Source organism: Mustela putorius, unplaced genomic scaffold (genome assembly GCF_011764305.1).
Source record: "Mustela putorius furo isolate JIRA1106 unplaced genomic scaffold, ASM1176430v1.1 tig00000589_pilon_pilon_pilon, whole genome shotgun sequence".
Lineage (NCBI taxonomy): Eukaryota > Metazoa > Chordata > Mammalia > Carnivora > Mustelidae > Mustela > Mustela putorius.
Window position 1 is genome coordinate 1,424,612 of NW_025421425.1, and position 18,473 is coordinate 1,443,084.

The 18,473-nt window shown below is 46.1% G+C and overlaps 1 protein-coding gene across 7 annotated transcripts in view; it reads right to left on the bottom strand.

The window, feature by feature from the left end:
- Positions 1–18,473, bottom strand: part of SEMA5A (semaphorin 5A) — a 466,937-nt gene that overhangs the window by 69,387 nt on the left and 379,077 nt on the right. For all 7 annotated transcript variants that reach the window (XM_045082005.1, XM_045082008.1, XM_004761227.3 and 4 more), the window contains 2 exons: positions 9,980–10,161; positions 3,326–3,469 (listed from right to left, as the gene is read on the bottom strand). In XM_045082005.1, coding sequence (XP_044937940.1) covers positions 3,326–3,469; positions 9,980–10,161 — 326 coding nt within the window. The remainder of the gene's footprint in view (positions 1–3,325; positions 3,470–9,979; positions 10,162–18,473) is intronic.

An 18,473-nucleotide genomic window follows, 5' to 3' on the forward strand; every position in this document is an offset into this window, starting at 1 on the left:
CTAAATTTGGAAGTTCTGAGTCTCTCCTGATGGCAACTAATAAACAATTAATAAACAGCTTCCGAGCACCACGGGGACTGTTTAGCAGAGAGGAAAAAAGCCGAATATGATGACACAACCTTTTGTTAAAATCTCAGGAAGACCAAAGGATTAAGAGTAATTTCAGTTCCACGAAGGGTGCTCCCAGGAGGTCAGGAGCGAGGGTCTGGAGGCCACAGATGGCCTCCATCACAAGCCAGCCATGGGGTGCGGTCCCTCAGCCGGCAGGAGGCTCCCCCGCCCGAGAAGGGCTATCTCAGAAAAGATCTGTGGGTGTGGATTTGTTTACTAGCGTAAACCACCAGGGAATCCACAGCGACCCATCAAGTTAATTTCAGCCAAAATACCAGCTTGCACTGAAACATAAGGAGAAAGTACAAATGGAATGAGTCTTCTAGAATCCAGATTTCTCCTGGCAGGAAACAGGTTGATACAACTACCCAGTTGCAAGCACACGCTAACTTTTGCAAAGAAGAAAAAATGATTCAGGAAGCAGAAATGAGAGCCCAGAAGGCAGAGCCAAGAACCGTGCAGAATTACACACAGACCTTAAAACTTACTCCAGCAACTCCCAACACTTGTCTGGCCAGATTTCAGAATTTCTATAGATCAGTGATTCCTCTATACTTTGCATCCGCCCCTAGCCCCAGAACAGAAATGTCTGTAGCTTTATTCTTGTCTCTCCCACCACCATACGTTGGGTGTACTGGTGGCAGATACCTCGACTCTGATTTTAGAGGCTGACAGACTGAGAGGATTGACCCCCAGAAAGCCTCACTCATATCTGAGCCTGATTTAAAAAGAAAGGTTCTGGAACCTGGGGAGATGATTTAATGCCATAAAACTTCTGGGGACCTTGGGAATAGGTGAAATACATTTTGCATACGGAAGGGACATGAATGACTGGAGGGACATGCAATCGACTATGGCAGACACTCCAAGGTGACCCCAATGATCCTCGTCCTCCGGTATTTATGCCCTGCATAATGTTCCCCTCTTGAGTGTAGACAGGGTCTGAGACTTCTAACCAACAGAATATGGCAAGGTGATGGCATGTCCCGTTGTAACTGTGCCATATAAAACCATACTGCCCATCTTGAGAGGATGCGTTTCTCCTTGTAGTTTGAGGAAGAAAGTGACCATATTGGGAAAGCTCGTTTGGCAAGAAATGGAGGTTCTCAGTTGGATGGTCCACAAGGGACTAAATGCTGACAACAACCACATGATCTCACAAGCTGCCCTTTCCCCAGTCGAAGCCCAGATGATCCCACAGCTCTGGCGGAGCAGAGAACCCTGGGATGTCACACTGACTCTCCTCCTCCATGAATACTGTGAAATAATAAATGGGTGTTGTTTTACGCCACCAAGTTTTCGGAACTATGTTTACACAGGAAGGAAAAACGAAGGGCAGGGAGGCCAGAGTCTCCTCGAATCTTGAGTTTAGTCTTAAATATATCTGAGGGACAGTGTTCCCTTACATTACGTGGGTGGAGACACCTCCCACATAACACAACAAAGAAATCTCAGAACGGTCTGCTTAGGAAGACCGAGAAACAGATACCACGTTCTGGTTTTTCTAGATTTCATGAACCTCTTGATAGCCTGCTAACCCCCTAGAAAAGCTATTCAATGGGGAAGCTTCAGTTTTATAAAATCTTAAATTCCAGTTTTATAAAAATCTTAAAATTCCTATCCTTACCATCCACCCATGTGTTATGGGCATTCAAATACTCTTCCACATACAAAATGTTTATCTTGTCCAAACGAGCATGTTCCTTTTTCTTCTGTAAAAAGGGAATCTTTTAAGTGTAAGTCCTCCAAGCATGCTAGCCATCCTGATCTTTCCCCATACATGCAGCCTTACAAAGAACCATACGTGCACACAGGATGTACATATCTATTAGCTACAGACTGAAAAAGCACGTTCCTGTGTGTTCAGCCTAGGAAAGCTGCTAACAGGCGTCAGATCTGCAGAGGTGCTGGGTCTCCAGGGCAGGCTCACACTGATGAAGGTGACTTTGCCCGAATGGGCTGTATTATGTGACAATGTAGAAAATGTTAAAACTGGTAAATCTTGCGAAGTTAAGAAATAGCAAGGAGACAATTCGCCCATAAGCGACTTTCCCACTTACAAACTGGTGTTGGATCGGAAAAGATAGACTTGCACAAGACTGTCTCAGGAGACTGCTTCAAAAACGACCAACCTTGCTTTGCAAAAATCATCTTTCATTTTCCTCTGAGACAAAAGGAATGAAATCTTAATTGGCAACTTAGGAACACAGTGAAGAAAGAAAGGAATGATTCTCCCAGGTTGTTCTGAGGTCACAATAAATACCCAGAAGGGAACTATCTGTACTATAAACCTACTGGTTTTGTCTCTATAAATATTGATTACATAGCAAATAACTGCATATGGTATTTTTATAAAAGCCTCTCACTGAACCTATATGATCAGATATAATCCTTACTACATTTTAATTAAAAGGTCCCGAAAGCCATTTTGTTTCACACGGATCAGTACAGTACGTTTCTATTAGGATGGCGGAATAAAAATCCAGAGCGATGTGAGATTCACCTGCTTGGATTTTCTCCCAACAATCACAAACTAGAATGTACTTTGCATATGCAAGGAAGAGCCAACCATCACAACTGTAGATTTTATGATGCCGAGCCTAATGTCTGATTCAATGGAAAGCAACAAACTATGCAACTCCAGACTAGACAGAACCTTCCCCGCTTACAGCAACAGGTGGCATGGGATCTGGGTTCTCCTGGGTTCTGCTGCGCTCCTGGGTGGGAGTTAATAGAGCAGTGTGTGTTTATCATACAGTCAGACCCTGACTGTGTCCTCACCTTGTTCCAGCTGCTTGATTTAGTTCTGATGGAAAACTCTACTTCATCTGACTGCTACCGTGGGGACCCAGCGCTGCCTTAGGTCCTACTTGGAACTGCAGCTTTTGAGACCGGGTCTAGTTGAATTCTAATGAGTCCCCAGGGAGGCCAGGCCAGCGGTGCCCACTGTCCCTGCATCTCTGCTCCCTCGGGAAGGGCTCAGCTAGCCAGCCTCGTGGGCACTGCTGCCGCCGGAGCTCAGATGCAGTTAACACGAGTCCTCGATCAAAATGAAAGGATGTCAGGAAAAGAACAGAGCAATGTGGCTCAACAGAAAGGGACGCCACAGAGAAGCTAAGTGACGTCCCCGACTAAGCCCCCAGGGAACCCGGGCTGCACTGGAATGGCAGGAAGGGAGAGGACAGCGGTGTCGGGCCAGAGCGGCGGCGCCTACCTCTCCTCGCGATTCTGTCCCACGCACACCCGGCCCCCGTGCCGGGGAGTGGGGTTGCTGCAGGACCGCTGGCGCACCTGGAAGCCGATCCCACAGGTGGTGCTGCAGGGAGACCAGGAGGTCCAGGGGGTCCAGCCTCCGTTCCTGGAGAGAGGAAGCAGCGGAGTCACAAAGTCAGGCTCACCAGATCCCTGCATGCAGCCACCTCCAGTGACCTTCCCGTGTCCCACGTGCCCCACGCGCGGACTGCGGGACTGTGGGCCGGGAAGGGAAGGGGAACCGGAGCCACAGGACAGGACTGGACGTGCTATGCCATGGGACCTGGGCTCCAGGGAGATCCTGCTCCTGGTTGTCTGATTTTAGAGTTTAGGTTGGACCTTGGGCAGTAACGCTTACAGTGCACTAAAAATAAGGTGTCATATTAATCTGTTCGATAAATTAATTTGAATAATTTATTTTTTACTTATTTATTACATTATTTTAAGCCACTGCCTTCAGCTCAGGTATTAGGGTCCTGGGATCGAGTCCCAAATTAATTTGTTCAAGTTATCCACAATAATTTGAATATATAATTCCTATCACAACTTCAATAATTGGAATACATAATTTTTATAATAATTTCAGACAATTTCTCTGAGAAAATTCTGTATTAGAAACTATTAAAAATTTTTAGGTATGAAAAAGTTTAACTAATGAAAAATAAGTCTATTTCCTTGAAAAGCAATATGAAATAAATCCCTGAACCTGTAGAGTTTATGCTTTGACTTGTAACATATCATTTAGAGTCTGTAAAAAGTGCACATCTGAACAAAATAGCATCTAAAACTACCTATAATGCTCACTTTTAAAATCTACTAATATCAAAGAAAACCAGTAGTTCTCTTGATAGCATCCGTAATGTCCAACGAGCATTGTAATGGCCAAAGCTTTAAAACAAACTTTATTAAAAATGAAGGAAGGGTACTTTAAATTCAGATTCTTGGCTATTTTCTTAGAGTTTGACAAAGATATAGAACGTACACAAGCAGTGCAAATTGCACATAACTGTATTTATGTTATTATAAATATAATATGATAGGCATACAAAACATAAAATTAAAATAAAATAAACAGCCTGTATAAAAGTGGTTTATAACAAGAACCACCACTGACAGCTAGAGGAGGATTTTTTTTAATATTGTACTTTTCCCTTGAAATGCCTGTATTCAGAATGTCTATAATTTAAATATTTTCCTTAGTAGTTAGTCCCTGCCATTAAAAAACAAATCATTAGCATTTTTAAAGATTTTAACTGTCAAAATATCTGATAAATCTGGAATCCAAACTCCCACGTGAGCAGCTCACTGCAGCTGGAATCCGTTTACACTTTACTGATCACATACGCATTTCTATACTATGTTATCCTCAGAGGATTTTCTTTTCCACTGGAAAAAAATCAACCGACATTAATTCTTATTTTTATTTTATACATTCCTTTAAAAATATGCAGGTCTGCAACTGTGCCATTGAAGCTCGAGGTGTAAGCAATATTGTGAACATATAATTTCTATAATAATTTCAAATAAACATTCCTCTGAGAAAATTCTTAGTATATTTCATATTTCTCTATTTTCTGAAACTTCATCATGATATAAATAAAATATATAGTGATGCTTTGATCTATTATATTATCATAAAACGGCTTTATGATCATTTAACCAAGTAATCACAAAGTAAGACAAATCCAAGTTTCTCGTGAAGATAATTAGCTAGTATCTTATACCCTGTTACCTATGCAATTAAAAAAATTACCAAAGTAATTCACTTCATTTTCTAAAAAATAGTCATTTCAACATAAATGAAAAGGCCCCCTTTTTTTTTTTTAAAGATTTTTATTTATTTATTTATTTGAGAGAGAGAGCGAGAGAGAGAGCGAGCATGAGAGGGGAGAAGGTCAGAGGGACAAGCAGACTCCCCATGGAGCCGGGAGCCCGATGCGGGACTCGATCCCGGGACTCCGGGATCACGACCTGAGCCGAAGGCAGCCGCCCAACCAACTGAGCCACCCAGGCGCCCGAAAAGGCCCTTTTACTTTCAAAGTTCTACATATGTTGGCAAAACAGCTCGATAGTACAGGAAACTCTCCTTCCAAAACTGTGTAATTTTTACATTTCTTTAATTCTTAATTTCTTAAATCTTTTGACAAACATGATATCTTGTAATATATTCTATTTACAAGAGAGGGAGACTGTTGTAGACCAATCGAGGTCTTTATAAATAAGAGAAAAACAGTAAGCGAAGAATTCCATGAGTGCAATTGTCTGTGTGTGCATCTGTTGTATGGCCCTGGGTTTGTGGTCTTGCCAAATGCTGCTTAAAAGCAGACATGGGGGGGGGGGCGCCTGGGTGGCTCAGTGGGTTAAGCATCTGCCCTCCGCTCAGGTCATGATCTCAGGGTCCTGGGATCGAGCCCCCCATAGGACTCTCTGCTCAGTAGGAAGCCTGCCTACCCCCCTCTCTCTCTCGGCCTGCTTCTCTGCCTACTTGTGATCTTTGTCTGTCAAATAAATAAATAAAATCTTAAAAAAAAAAAAAGAAGGAGCAGCAGCAGACATCATAGTAGCCATGAAGTACCACCAAGAGGCGGACAGAGCATTTCAAGGATTCAATCAGTCCACAACCACCCACTTCTGCCTTTAAAGCATCACTAAGAGGGGTTTACTTATTCAATTACTAATCTTAAAATGACCACTAATGATACTGCAGGTCTGCTCCGAGGATGACATTTCAACTAGAACCGAAGCCAATGACGTATCAATAAACAAGCTGCACTCCTGCACTTGACGGTCCTTTTTTCCGGGAACAGTATCACAGGGAACATTCCTCATGACCACCGCCTACAAACACAACAGTCCTCTAACTTCTGTAAAGTTTCTCCCATGCCTGGATGGAGCCATCTCAGTCTTACAGAAGGAATGCTACGCCTAATGCGGTATCGATCCGGCTGTTCCCTGTGATCACATAAAAATCTAATGCGAAGCTCGTTCAACCTGGTGAAGTGACCTGGGCTGGCCCGAGGAGAAGGAGAGCAGAGGGCACAGCGGGTCCCCGCACTCCGCGGTTCCGTACCCACCCGCCTCTCCTCCTGGGTAGGCAGCGCCCTGACTCTCTGGGCTCCTTACAGCGGGATCGCCCGGTCTCATCTGTGGCATGAGGGACTGCCCAGAAGCTTCTGCATTCTACACAGGCTCATGGAAACAAAATAATGCTTTTAAAAAATACGGTAAATTGACAAGCAAGTAAGGAGAGTGCCTGAAGACTAATTCGAGCCGCTCTCATGATGCTTGAGTCAAGCTAGAAGATGCTGTGCTGTCTTGGCACACGGGGGCAGCGGAGAAGGTGCACCCTGAGCGCAGTTAAACAATGAAGCAACCACAGGACAAGAAGCAGGAAACAGGAAATCAACCCAGTGCATCCCCGTCGGAACCGTCCTCCTGGTTCCAGTTCCCAGGACAGCTGGGGTGTTCTGGACTCAGATACGCTACAGAGCAGAGCTGAGTTATGGACTGGGCTGCTCCTAGCCCCAGCTGTGGAAGAACCTAGGGCTGGATGCCACGCCCCCCGGCGGGATGCCACGCCCCCGGGCGGGATGCCACGCCCCCCGGCGGGATGCCACGCCCCCGGGCGGGATCCCAGGACACTCTCATTTCTCCAGGGCCCCTGGCTAGGACCTGTGGCTGAGGAAGGAACCACCACCAAGGACTGCCCCAGGTACGGGGCTCCCCGTGCATCAGCCGAGTCCTTTTCAGGCCGACTGCATTGCTCAGTCCTTCCTCCCCTTGACCTCCTCCCTTCCCGTGTGGCTAGCTCCTTTTCTCTCCCTCCTGCTTCTCCCCATGTCTCCCTCCCTCCTTCCCTACAAATTAGAATTCAAAAGGGACGTGATGTCATGCGGATGCACTTTCATATAGTCATTTTAATTATAAAGTAAAGCCAGATTTTTCTGATCGATAGTAAGTCTGACTTGGCCCTGTTTGGAAGGTCTGGCTAAGCTAATTACTTTGTATTGTGGATTTCATTTCATACATCGAATGACTTCAATCTGCTGCTCCAGGATATTGAGAAAAAATATTTAAATGATGTGATGTGATAAAAGCATTTAATCAAAAATATATTTGTGGGGCTGCCTGAGTGTCTCGGTCGGTGGGGCGTCGGACTCCTGATTTTGGCTCAGGTCATGATCTCAGGATCTAAAGGGCTCTGTGCTCAGCGGGGAGTCTGCTTTCCACCCTCTCCCTCTATCTCTCCCCCCATGCAAATAAATAAATAATCCTGAAAAAAATTCAAAGACATATTTACAAAATGTATTGAGTTAGCAGTATTGGAATTTCTCAACACTTTCTGAGTATATCGGTTAGACAAGGTGTCTGTACACAAAGAGTAACAGGTTTAATTTGGAATCCTCTGATCAGCCTTCTGAAAGGCTCTCTGATGTGCCACTCGGCTGGCACTGAGGGAGCACCTGTCGGTACCGAAGGAGCGAAAAAGTTGGCTTGCAGGTTAGGTGGGTTGCGATTTTTTGCTTCCAACAAAATTGAATGCCAACATAAACAGGTTATCAACTGATACAGAGCAATAATGACAATCTCTGGTGTTAGATTACCAGGCCTCTGGCAGATGACTTCGAAAGAATTCAGAGAAGTGAGGGAAAATGCTGTGATCTTACATTTCCATCAATGTATGGAAGTCATACCTGTCAGTGCTTGTAACCAGAAGAATAAAAACCACAAAATGGAATTGATGCTAAGCCCTCCCTGAGTCAGGCAAGAGGTTACATTCATGCCTGAAAAGGAAACGTAGCTGGGAATTAAAAAAAATTGCCCAAAGGAATGCATTTCCAATAAAACCTCGCTTTCTAGTGTTAAAAGATTGTCAAAACATCTAATATTCATGATTTTTAGATTTCTTGTATGCTAATTTTCAAAACATATATTTAAAATGTAAAGACTAGGGGTGCCTGGGTGGCTCAGTCAGTTAAGCATCTGCCTTCGGCTCAGGTTATAATTCCAGGGTCCTGGGATTGAGCCCGGTGTTGAACTCCCTGCTCAGCGGGGTGTCTGCTTCCCCCTCTGCCTGCCATTCTCCCTGCTTGTGCGCACTCTCTCTCTCTCTGACAAATAAATAAATAAAATTAAAAAAAAATAAAAATAAAAAAATAAAATGTAAAGCATGCAGTTATCAGAAATGAAAATTTGGTTTTAAAATTCCATTCATATAATTTGTTTCTGTGGTAGTTGCAGGGTGGCAGGATATAGCGACCAATATAAGACTTCCACTTATAAATGTAACATATGAGGATAACATTCTATGAGGGAAAGATAATAGAAATGGGGAATGAAAGGAGGAAAAACATAAATTTTCTAAATATTAAAGGAGAGCCTGCTCATCGATTTTTTAAGTGGGCAGGTAACTATGAAATCACGAAGACACGGAGATTCCACTACACATTTAAATAGTGATGTAACAAATTATATCTTTGCAACTATTAAAACTTTTAATAAAAAAAATTATATGCCAATATGCAAGTATTTGAGGGGTATCTAGGTCGGCAATATTCTTTTGCGGGGAGAAGAGCAGGTGGCTGTGAGGAGACGGCCCCAGGACACTTACACCATCTACATACAAACATGGTGAATGAACCACAAGCATGTGTGGACGCGTGAGCTCTAGCTGCTACCCCAGATCTGTCCTTTACAGCTCTGGGAATACTACTCCAGGGGTAGCTTCTGAGACCACCAAAACTACATGACTTTGCTGCTCACACTCCAGAGGCAAAGCGCATCCTGCCTCCCCAATCTGCCGAAGGGGCTGCTTACGAGTACATGGGCTGCCGGAATAATTTTCCTTTGAAGCATTAAGTGACACTAGGCTTGGGTGACCTGATACACATGCACGCGTCTTTGTGGAGGGATTGGGTACAAGGCTGGGGACTTTCGCTCATGAAGTGTCTGCCTGAATAGCAGAGGCTCCCTTTCCCAGGTCCGACTGGAAGGTTGGCTAATGTGCGGCCAGAAGCGGCACATCTGCTTTCCATAAACCTCCACCTGCGTCCATGTCAGTACGCCTCAGGGACGGGGAGCTGGGACTCCATCACTGGCAAGAACTGGCTGTGTCATCGACTAGGTGTCGCCAAATCTGATTTCATTGCTTTCATTCTCAGGAACCACCTCATGGCGAGGTCACGGTGGAGGGTCGGTGGCACTCACCTGCTTCTAGACACTGATGCTGGCAAAGGGAAAGGCCCGTGGGAGGAGCCCCGTCTGACCCGCGTGGCCAGTTCACCACAAACATGTGTGTCCTCCCAGGAGGGACCTAAAGTAGCCTGAATGTTCCAGAAGAGTTTTTCGATTGACATGGACACTTCCCTCCAACAAGCCAAGAATATCGTGCGCATTAAAAACATGTTTCCTGATCCAGCAAAGTACGTATTACTTGGGTTTTGATTTGTAATGTAATTGCTAATTGACAATCTCCTTCCGTAAATCACGTGATTTTTACGTGGTGAGCGGCTGTCCTTCGCCCCCTCTCTTGAAAAGGGAAGGTCACCAAGAAGGACTTCCCGCCCGTGCACAGTCTGTGCGCACACGTAGGGGTGCAGCGGCGTCGGGGACGCACCTGGAGCAGTTGGCGATCTCCATGCGGGGCCCCTCGCACTGCCAGCCGCCGCACTGGGGGGCCGGGCTGTCGCAGGAGCGGGTGCGGCACAGGCAGGACCCCACGGCGCTGCCGTCCGTGTGCGTGCAGGGCGTCCACGGAGACCACGCGCCGAAGTGCCCGTCCACCGTGAGATTCCTCGTCTAGGAAGAGGAGACACGTGAGGAGGTCAGCCGGGGTCAAGGTTGTCAACAGGCAAACTTCAAGATTGTATGTCAGAACACATGCGGAATATTTTAATGCTGCCATTAAAGAGGTATCTCATAAGAACACAGCAGAGGTCACTGGTGGAGACAATGCTGGAGGAGCGGGGGAGGGAGAAGGGGGTACGGAGGGGTGGGGGAGGGGAGGGGACTGCTAATGGCTGGGCAATGAGGTTCACCCCAGATTTGTCCACGAACGTGAGAAACCCAAAGAACAAGCAGAACTAAAGTGAAAAATCACAGATGTGCGATTCTGCTGCCTGTTTACATCCCTTAAAAAAAAAAAAAAAAGACAGTTCAAAAGTTCCATTTCAGATCGGCCTAGCTCAAATGTCACTGCAAATGGTCAACATTCAATTTATAGCTGATTTAAGCAACCCGGGCTGTAGGAGTCGGTAGGCGCATCCCAGGCAGACGGTCCTTAACACCTCGGCCCCTGCGAGGACTTGCCTTGCCAGCGGGCGAGGAAGGGCTGGGCGTGGAGCGGTGTAAGCCCCAGGGACTGCGTTCTGAGCTTCTGAGCGGGGCAAGGCGGTGGGGGGGTGGGGTGAGGAGGGGCTGGCTGCCCAGCAAGCTCGGGTCTGGGACGGGGATCGAGGAAAGCACCTTTTTTTTTTTTTAAAATTTCTTATTTTATTTTCTTTCTTTATTTTTGAAGATTTTACTTATTTATTTGACAGAGAGGGAGAGACAGTGAGAGAGGGAATACAAGCAGGGGGAGTGGGAAGGGGAGAAGCAGGAGCCTGATGCCGGCTGGATCCCAGGACCCTGAGATCATGAGCTGAGCCGAAAGGCCGACGCTGAAGGGACTGAGCCACCCAGGCATCCCAGGGAGGGCACTTTGCCAGCCGCACCATCCTCACGGAAGAGGCTCCATGGACAAAGTGATTCATTCCTTGGAGGCTACAAACTGTGCCTGTCCTTTCCATTTCAGAGAAGTGCCAACACCCAGTGAAAACATGGTGAGCTTTACTTCCGTCCCATCATGTCTCCAAACACAGCAGAAAAAAGTCTCCGCGAACCCCCTTCCTTTGCTGTGATGGGGCTGGTGGGTCATCTCCAGCCGCAGGATGACCCTCTCCCTCCTCCCTTCCTGTCGGGGCTGTAACCGCTCACATCCACGGGCGGGCGGGGGGGGGGGGCACGAAAATCCAGAACCCGCGCCATGCCTGGCGCTCTCCGAAAGAAGCCAAGAGGAGGGTCTGGAGCTGGCTTCGAGGGGACTCACGGGGCCCAACCCAGAATGGGAGCGCACACACGAAGACAGATTTTTCCCAAGAGGAAAATACCCCCGTTTCCTAGGTCCCTCTAGCCCCGTGCCGTCGGGATAAAAACGCTGCTCCTACTCGGACCGTACGTTGCCCTGGAGCCTTCAGGGTTTCCTTGGAGAAGAGAGCGCTCGGACAGTCAGGCCACGGAGTCCTCACACAGAAGTGTCCCTCGAGCAGCAAAGCCTTGGCTCTCGGGGCTTCCCACACCCAACCTGCACTCACTCTTGTCTCTGGTCCAAACGGCTCCTGTGCAGGGACACTCAGCCACCGCCTTCGCTGTGACGGAACAGAACTCACGCCAACGGAGCCCCACGTGGAACCACCGCAGCCCCCTCAGAGACAGAGACCAGGTAATGGCGGCCGAGTGAGGGGCAGCGCTGGGGAAGGGCGGCCTGACAGGGCTGTCAGAGGGACAGAAACCCCAACCAGAGCTACAGCCCAAGCTGGATGAGGGCAAGGAAGAAAGTCCCCAGCTTCTCTGCTCCCACCCATGTCCCCTGTTGTCTCACCCCAAGACAGCAGGGAAGCCTGGCTGGGGTCGGGGACAGGCCGGAAGCAGGGCAGGTCAGGCCCGGGGGGCAGAGAGTGGACGGGGAGGGGTGCAGACCGCCCAGCTCGTGAGGGAGGGAGGGGGGGCGCTACTGTGACCTCTGAAGGCTTACACATCCCCACCAGAAGCTTTAGAAGGGCAGACGGGAGACAGATTCGAGGACTGGGGCAGGAAAGACTCTCTCAAACCCCGTTGGCATCGGTTCTTCCCTCTAACACAGCAAGGAAACGGGCATGGAGACTGTGAGCATCTCTTTAGCTATGGGAGGTTCTGAAGAAATCTGAAACCCCAGGCAGCACAGAACATGGAGAAACTGAAGATGTGTGAGGCCAGGAGACATACGCCACGATGATGACACACGAATAAAGAGGAAACAGAATCATCCAGATTGCTGCAAGAGGACGGTTCACGACAGAAACACATTCAGACTGCACGGTCGTGAAGCCAGACTCACAGTCGGCTAAACTTCGTGCGAGCTAAGTTTATCAGAAGGGTGGTTAACACAGAAGACGTCAGTGTCGGACAGATACAAGTAGAAACACCGAGAGAGAGAGAGAAGCAGGCAAGTGGACAGACAGACACGGGGGTGGGGAGGAACTGGAGGACGGGGGTCAGTCTGCAGATCGGTAAGTCCTGGGGAGGTCAGGTACAACACGATGGCTCGAGTTCACTCACACTGCTGGATGGGATATCGGAAAGTTGCTAAGAGCAGATTCTCTGGGGAAAGACCTCTGGGTGGGGGGTATCTGTATGAGATGATGGGTGTTACGGGAACTTACTGGGGTGATCATTTCACAGTCCAGGTAAGTGACGTCACTATGCTGTATGCCTTCATCTCGTGCCGTGCTGTCAGTGACATCTCAGGAAAATGCCCAGGGAAGGAAAGAACCCTATGCACTAGACATCCTTCCCCCCAACCTCTGGGCGCTGGCAGGAGATGGTAGTCTCTAGGCCAAGAGATGTTATGCATGTTCTCTGTCCGACTGTCCGGATGAGCAAAAGATGGGCCAATAAAGACAGGGAACAAGAAAAATAACCTGAAATAAGTGGCAATAAATGAAAGAATGTTGTGGAATGAGGTAGAAAAACATAGAAGGGGGGCACGTCGGTGGCTCAGTCAGTGAAGCCTCTGCCTTCAGCTCAGGTCATGATCCCAGAATCCCAGGATCGACCCTGAATCAGGCTCCCTGCTTAGCGGGGAGTCTGCTTCTCCCTCTGACCCTCTGTGCTCTTCTTCTCTCGAAAATAAATAAGTAAAACCTTAAAAAAAGAAAAAAGAAAAAGAAAAGGATGGAACAGTTACTACGATAAAAACACTGGAAAGAGAAAGAACTGTGCTGGGCACTTGTCAGTAAGAGCATATCATGACTGTGATTTGCAAGGTAAGGGGGCGCTTTCTGTTTTGGCCAGAGGTGGGGTAGCACATGGGCGGTCAGACTTAACCCCACCCTCCCCTCACCTTTTTGATGCTGAGTATCTTAGTTTGAGAATCTTCCTAGGGAACAGATCTGTGAATAATGGGGTAGGTTCTGCTACTCCCCTTTCCCGCATGAGTATTTTTATATTTTGTTAGTTTTCCTTAGAAGTCAGAAATAAAGCTAACTAGAATATTTTATCTTTGGTTGTGCTATCTCCAGATTTCTGTCAAGTGACTCTGTATTTGAGATGTGTGCTTCGTCTTACTAAATATTATATAGTAAGACATATATAGGTGGTAATGTATGCCAGGCACTGTGGTGAGTGATTTCCACGTCTTAACTCTGCAGTGTTCACAATGTTCTTGGTACCTACATCCATTTCACAGAGAGGCACACTGAGGTTCAGACGAGGCTCAGTTTATTCAGTCTCACTGGTTGTGAAAGACCCAAGAATCGGGCTAAACAAGCTAATCCAGAGACTATGATCTCCGTCACTTCATTCTGTAATGTGATTCATTGATCCTTCCCTGGTGAGAGTGTCATGGAAACCAGCACCGTACACTTTTATCCCTAACTGTATAATGGCAAAGTTCCCCTCACCTGGGAAGTAATGGATTCCCAAGTGCTAGCCGAGGAAGATTCAGTTCCTATTAACAAGCGTAATCCACAATCCTGCATTTGAGTCACTCATGCTCATTAATTCTCAAGTAATCAAGGGCACAGATGCATTCGTTAGGTGCCGAGGTCCCTGGAGTGTATCATGAAGGTCTTCTGCACTCCACCTATTATCCTCATACTTAAATCAAAGTCTTCTATCTTCCAAGAGTATGTTTTTTCAGGCATCAAAAGATCTTCATTTATTTTCAAAGTTTCATGTCGTTTTGGTCAGTGATTATAACACTATAGGATATTGGATGTGCTCCATGGAAAGGACCGGCTCATGTCGTAATGTCAATGTCATTCTTAAATGTCTCTCCATGAACGAAGTACATGAGGGAGAGCGAGCACCTTTGAAGAGGAGTGAGCAGGAGTGTTCCGGGCTACGACAGGTTGGGTGGATAGGGGCATTCTTTAGAATGGAAGCACTGATGCCTAGCCTCAGGGAGATCCTGACATTAAATGAGGTAATCCATTCAAATGGCCTAACACAGCAGGCAGCACATGGTGTAGACACACAGTTAACCTCAGCTCCCTCTTCCTTCCTTTACCGTAGATTTAAGTACACAGTTTGGAATTACTGGGCATAATGTGCAAGGTGACCACGGGGTCACCTATGGGTGGGTGTACACGTCCGACCCTGCTCTGGGGAGATGCTGGCAGCTGGAAATGTCACTGTCTTGTAGAGTGGGCAGAATGTCAGAAGCACTGGATTCACATCCTGATTTCTTTCCCAGTGCAATTTTAGAACCTTCTATAAACCCTTCAGATGTGCTCCATGGTGTTGCTTTCTCAGTGGAGGCTCTGGGCTCAGTCCTTGCTAAATATCTTTTCACTGCAAAGGTGCTGCTTACACACTGTCCTGGGGAGGAGCCAGTCACTGTAGACATCGAGGTGCTCGTGTAGTATACGGCACAGTGCATGCTGGAACAGGGAGAGTTCTAATGCGTGGGACAGTACGCTGGTGACCGTGTCCGCACAAAGCATGTGAGTGGCATTCGGGCATCACTACAGCCCGGGGAGATTTGTAAGACAACGCCCTCCTTGCTAAGCAGCACTGAGAGTTATGCAGGACGTAAACAATACCCAAGTCACTCTAGATCTGTAAATTCAGATCCTGCTGGGGCACTTCAAATCTCTTCACCTGAGAATGTTTTCGATTATAATTATAAAAGCCAACTACAGTCCTGTCTCCTGGACAAAAGAAATCCATAGACATTCTAAAATGGGGATCTTGTTGTGGAAAGTAGGTCTTCTCGCGCACCAAGTCCCCAGGAGGGTTTCCAATGGGCCCGTCACCAAGTGGAACTCTCCAGACATCAAAGGATTGCCTGGGTTCTGAGCGCAGCACTGACTTTGGGGGACTCCGTTGTGCAAAGTCCCTGGTCTGAAGTTCATGAATGTTTACTTGGTAGGTTTCCCCAGATTCTGCTCCACCCTTATCCTACTCCATGTTTGCCTAACTCCCACTGAGTTCCGTCCACATGGCAAAATCCCCACTTTCATTATTCAACTTGTGCTTTTACACTGGATGTGAGATGCTCTGGTCTCATTAAAAATCCCTCCACTTGACTTCCAGCCCCCCGCTAGCTGTCGCCTTGCGTTCCCGTGTACGTACACCTGATCTCCACCAAGACCCCCTGAGCGCCAACCCTATGCCCCCGCATGGTCCCATCTCTACTCCAACAAGATGAAAGAAACTATCATGAACTGGGAGAAACTCGCCAAAGGGCAAGCACAAGTGAGCACGGGAGGGCAAGGAACTTCTCGCCCTTGGAACTTCTACCGCCGATGACAAAACACTTCAGTTCCCCTTAAAGAAGTTAGGGGTAAGCAATATCTCTAGTATTGAAAAAGTGAATATATTCACAAACCAAGGAACAGTGATCCACTTTAACAACCCCAAAGTTTAGGCATCCCTGGGAGTGAACACTGTCACCATTACTGGGAGTTGCTATTTTATACCATGGCTGCTTTTTAAAATTTTGTTATACGAAAACAATGAATCATCAAAAACTAATGATGTACTGTGTGGTGAAAAACATAATAAAAAATAAAAATAAAATTTTGTTCATGGATCTCATAAAATCTAGATTGGTAATATTTTTAAGGCCAAGCCCCTTGGACACTGAAGCTCTTCTCAGTTTTTGCTTATACACGATTCATTCTTTGCAGCTAATTAAGTTGAAGAAGTCTGGGAATAAAGTTTGAAATAAGGTTAAGTTCTTTGCCTGGGGAAAAAACATCCCTCAGCTTATAAAGCTTAATTTCCTTTGGATAAAGAAATGTAGGTAAGGAAAATTATTTAACCAATTATAAGATTTTTTAATACACGTGTGTATGTGTATTTATACTTATATATAGTAAACATCTCTGAAATGAGTCTCCATCTTGCCATTCATGCCAGCATATGTTTTCCTTATAAAACAACAGTGGCATATCAGAAACGATGAAGTACAGTAGATTTGGCCAATAAAATCAAAACCTTTCTTCCATTTTAGCCAAAATAAAAAAGTAACACAGAAGCAAAATTATATTTAATAGCTTTCAAAAATACCTATAATTATACCTTAATCATTTTCATCTAGCTCATTTCTTTCTAAGAGAGATTTTTAGAAAGAGATATACAATTAATATAGTTACTTAAAAAAAAAAAAGCCAAAAAACCCCCCAAAACACCCAACCCTACAAGGGCGCCTGGGTGGCTCAGCTGGTAAGTCTGACTCTCCGTTTGGGTCCACATCGGGATCTTATGAGATGTGAGATCAAGGGGCATCATCAGGCTCAGAGCTCCGTGGGGAGTCAGCTTGATGATTCTCTTCTGCCCCTTTCCCCACTCATGCATGTGCTATCCGTCTCTCTCTCTCTCTCTCTCAAACAAATAAATCTTAAAGAAACAAACAAAAAACCCTACAGACCCATAATGGAGTTTCTTATGCTAGGCCCCCATGACACCAAACTGAGACTTAATTACAGTTTTGGTTTTTTAGAAAAGGAATCTTAAACCAATCAGGAAATGTCTGATTAACACTAGTTAGGTTATCTGCCTGGAAGACCCATCATCCACTAAGGAAAGTAACTTGGCAATGACCAACCTGACATTTTGCCCAGTATTATAACTTCCTTACTCTTTCCTATGAAAGTCTTTGATTTTGTACCTCCTCAGAGCTCCTTTCCATCTGCTAGACTGGATGCTGCCTGATTGGAATTCATTTTGTTCAAATAAACCCTTAAAATTTTGTTTTATTGGGTCATGTTAGTCACCATGCAGTACATCATTAGATTTTGATGTAGTGTTCCAAGATTCATTGTTTGCATGGAACGCCCAGTGTTCCCTGCACTCTGTGATCTCCTTAATACCCATCCCTAGGCTCACCCATCCCCCCAACCCTTTCCCTTCTAAAACCTTCGGTTTATTTCCCGGAGTCCAGAGTCTCTCATGGTTCTTCTCCCACTCTGATTTCTCCCCCCTTCATTTTTCCCTTCTCCTAAGGTAAACTCTTAAAATTTTTAATATGCCTCAGTTTATCTTTTTACAAGTAGATATCTTACAAACTATCTTTACAAGTAGCTGTCTCAGATATCCACAAAACCCCAGGTCATACACAGATGGCCTTACTGCTTAAGAAGAACTATTATTATATTCTGCTACCCTTTTTGCCATTAAAAATGCAAGGTCAAACATCTATGAGAAAATTGCTCTGATCTTTCAAAAGTAGGGGCCCATAATGTAGAGCCTTGTTTATGTTATCTCTAGCTGCAGAGATTTAAGGTGAACATCTTTGTGCTTTTAAAGAATTTTCAAAAATGAGAAAGAACCTGGCACAAACACTGGCATATTTCTAATCAATTTCAAGAATCATTGAAAAAGAGCTACATAACCCAGCGGACCAGCAGCAAACCCCATTGCAAAGTTCAGCTCAGAGCTCGGAAGTGGTGATCTCACACCTTTGCAGTAAAAGCCTTCGATCTCGTGCCCACCCTTGGGAGATGATGCTGTTTTGACTAACCCTGGCCTTCCTCATATCACGTTACCTGATGTTCCCCCTCACAGACTGAAGGAAAGCCTTTTTAGGTTAGGTGAGGAAAAGAGCAGGTGACCACCCAGTCGCCACGGGCAGTTCTGCTAGGGGCAACAAGGCAGATCTCAAGGAAAGGAATGTGCTGCTTCTTTTTCCCGCTCTTCCCTGTAGAAGTGAGCCAGCTCTGACAGTCACAGGGACCAGCAGCTCTGTGACAGCACAGTGACTCTCAATCGGTTTTCAAACGCGTGGACGTTAATAGCTATTGGTCATATGGTCTGAGGCCAGAAAAAGAGTTTGAGATTATTGCACAAAGAGTTCTAGAGACAAAGGA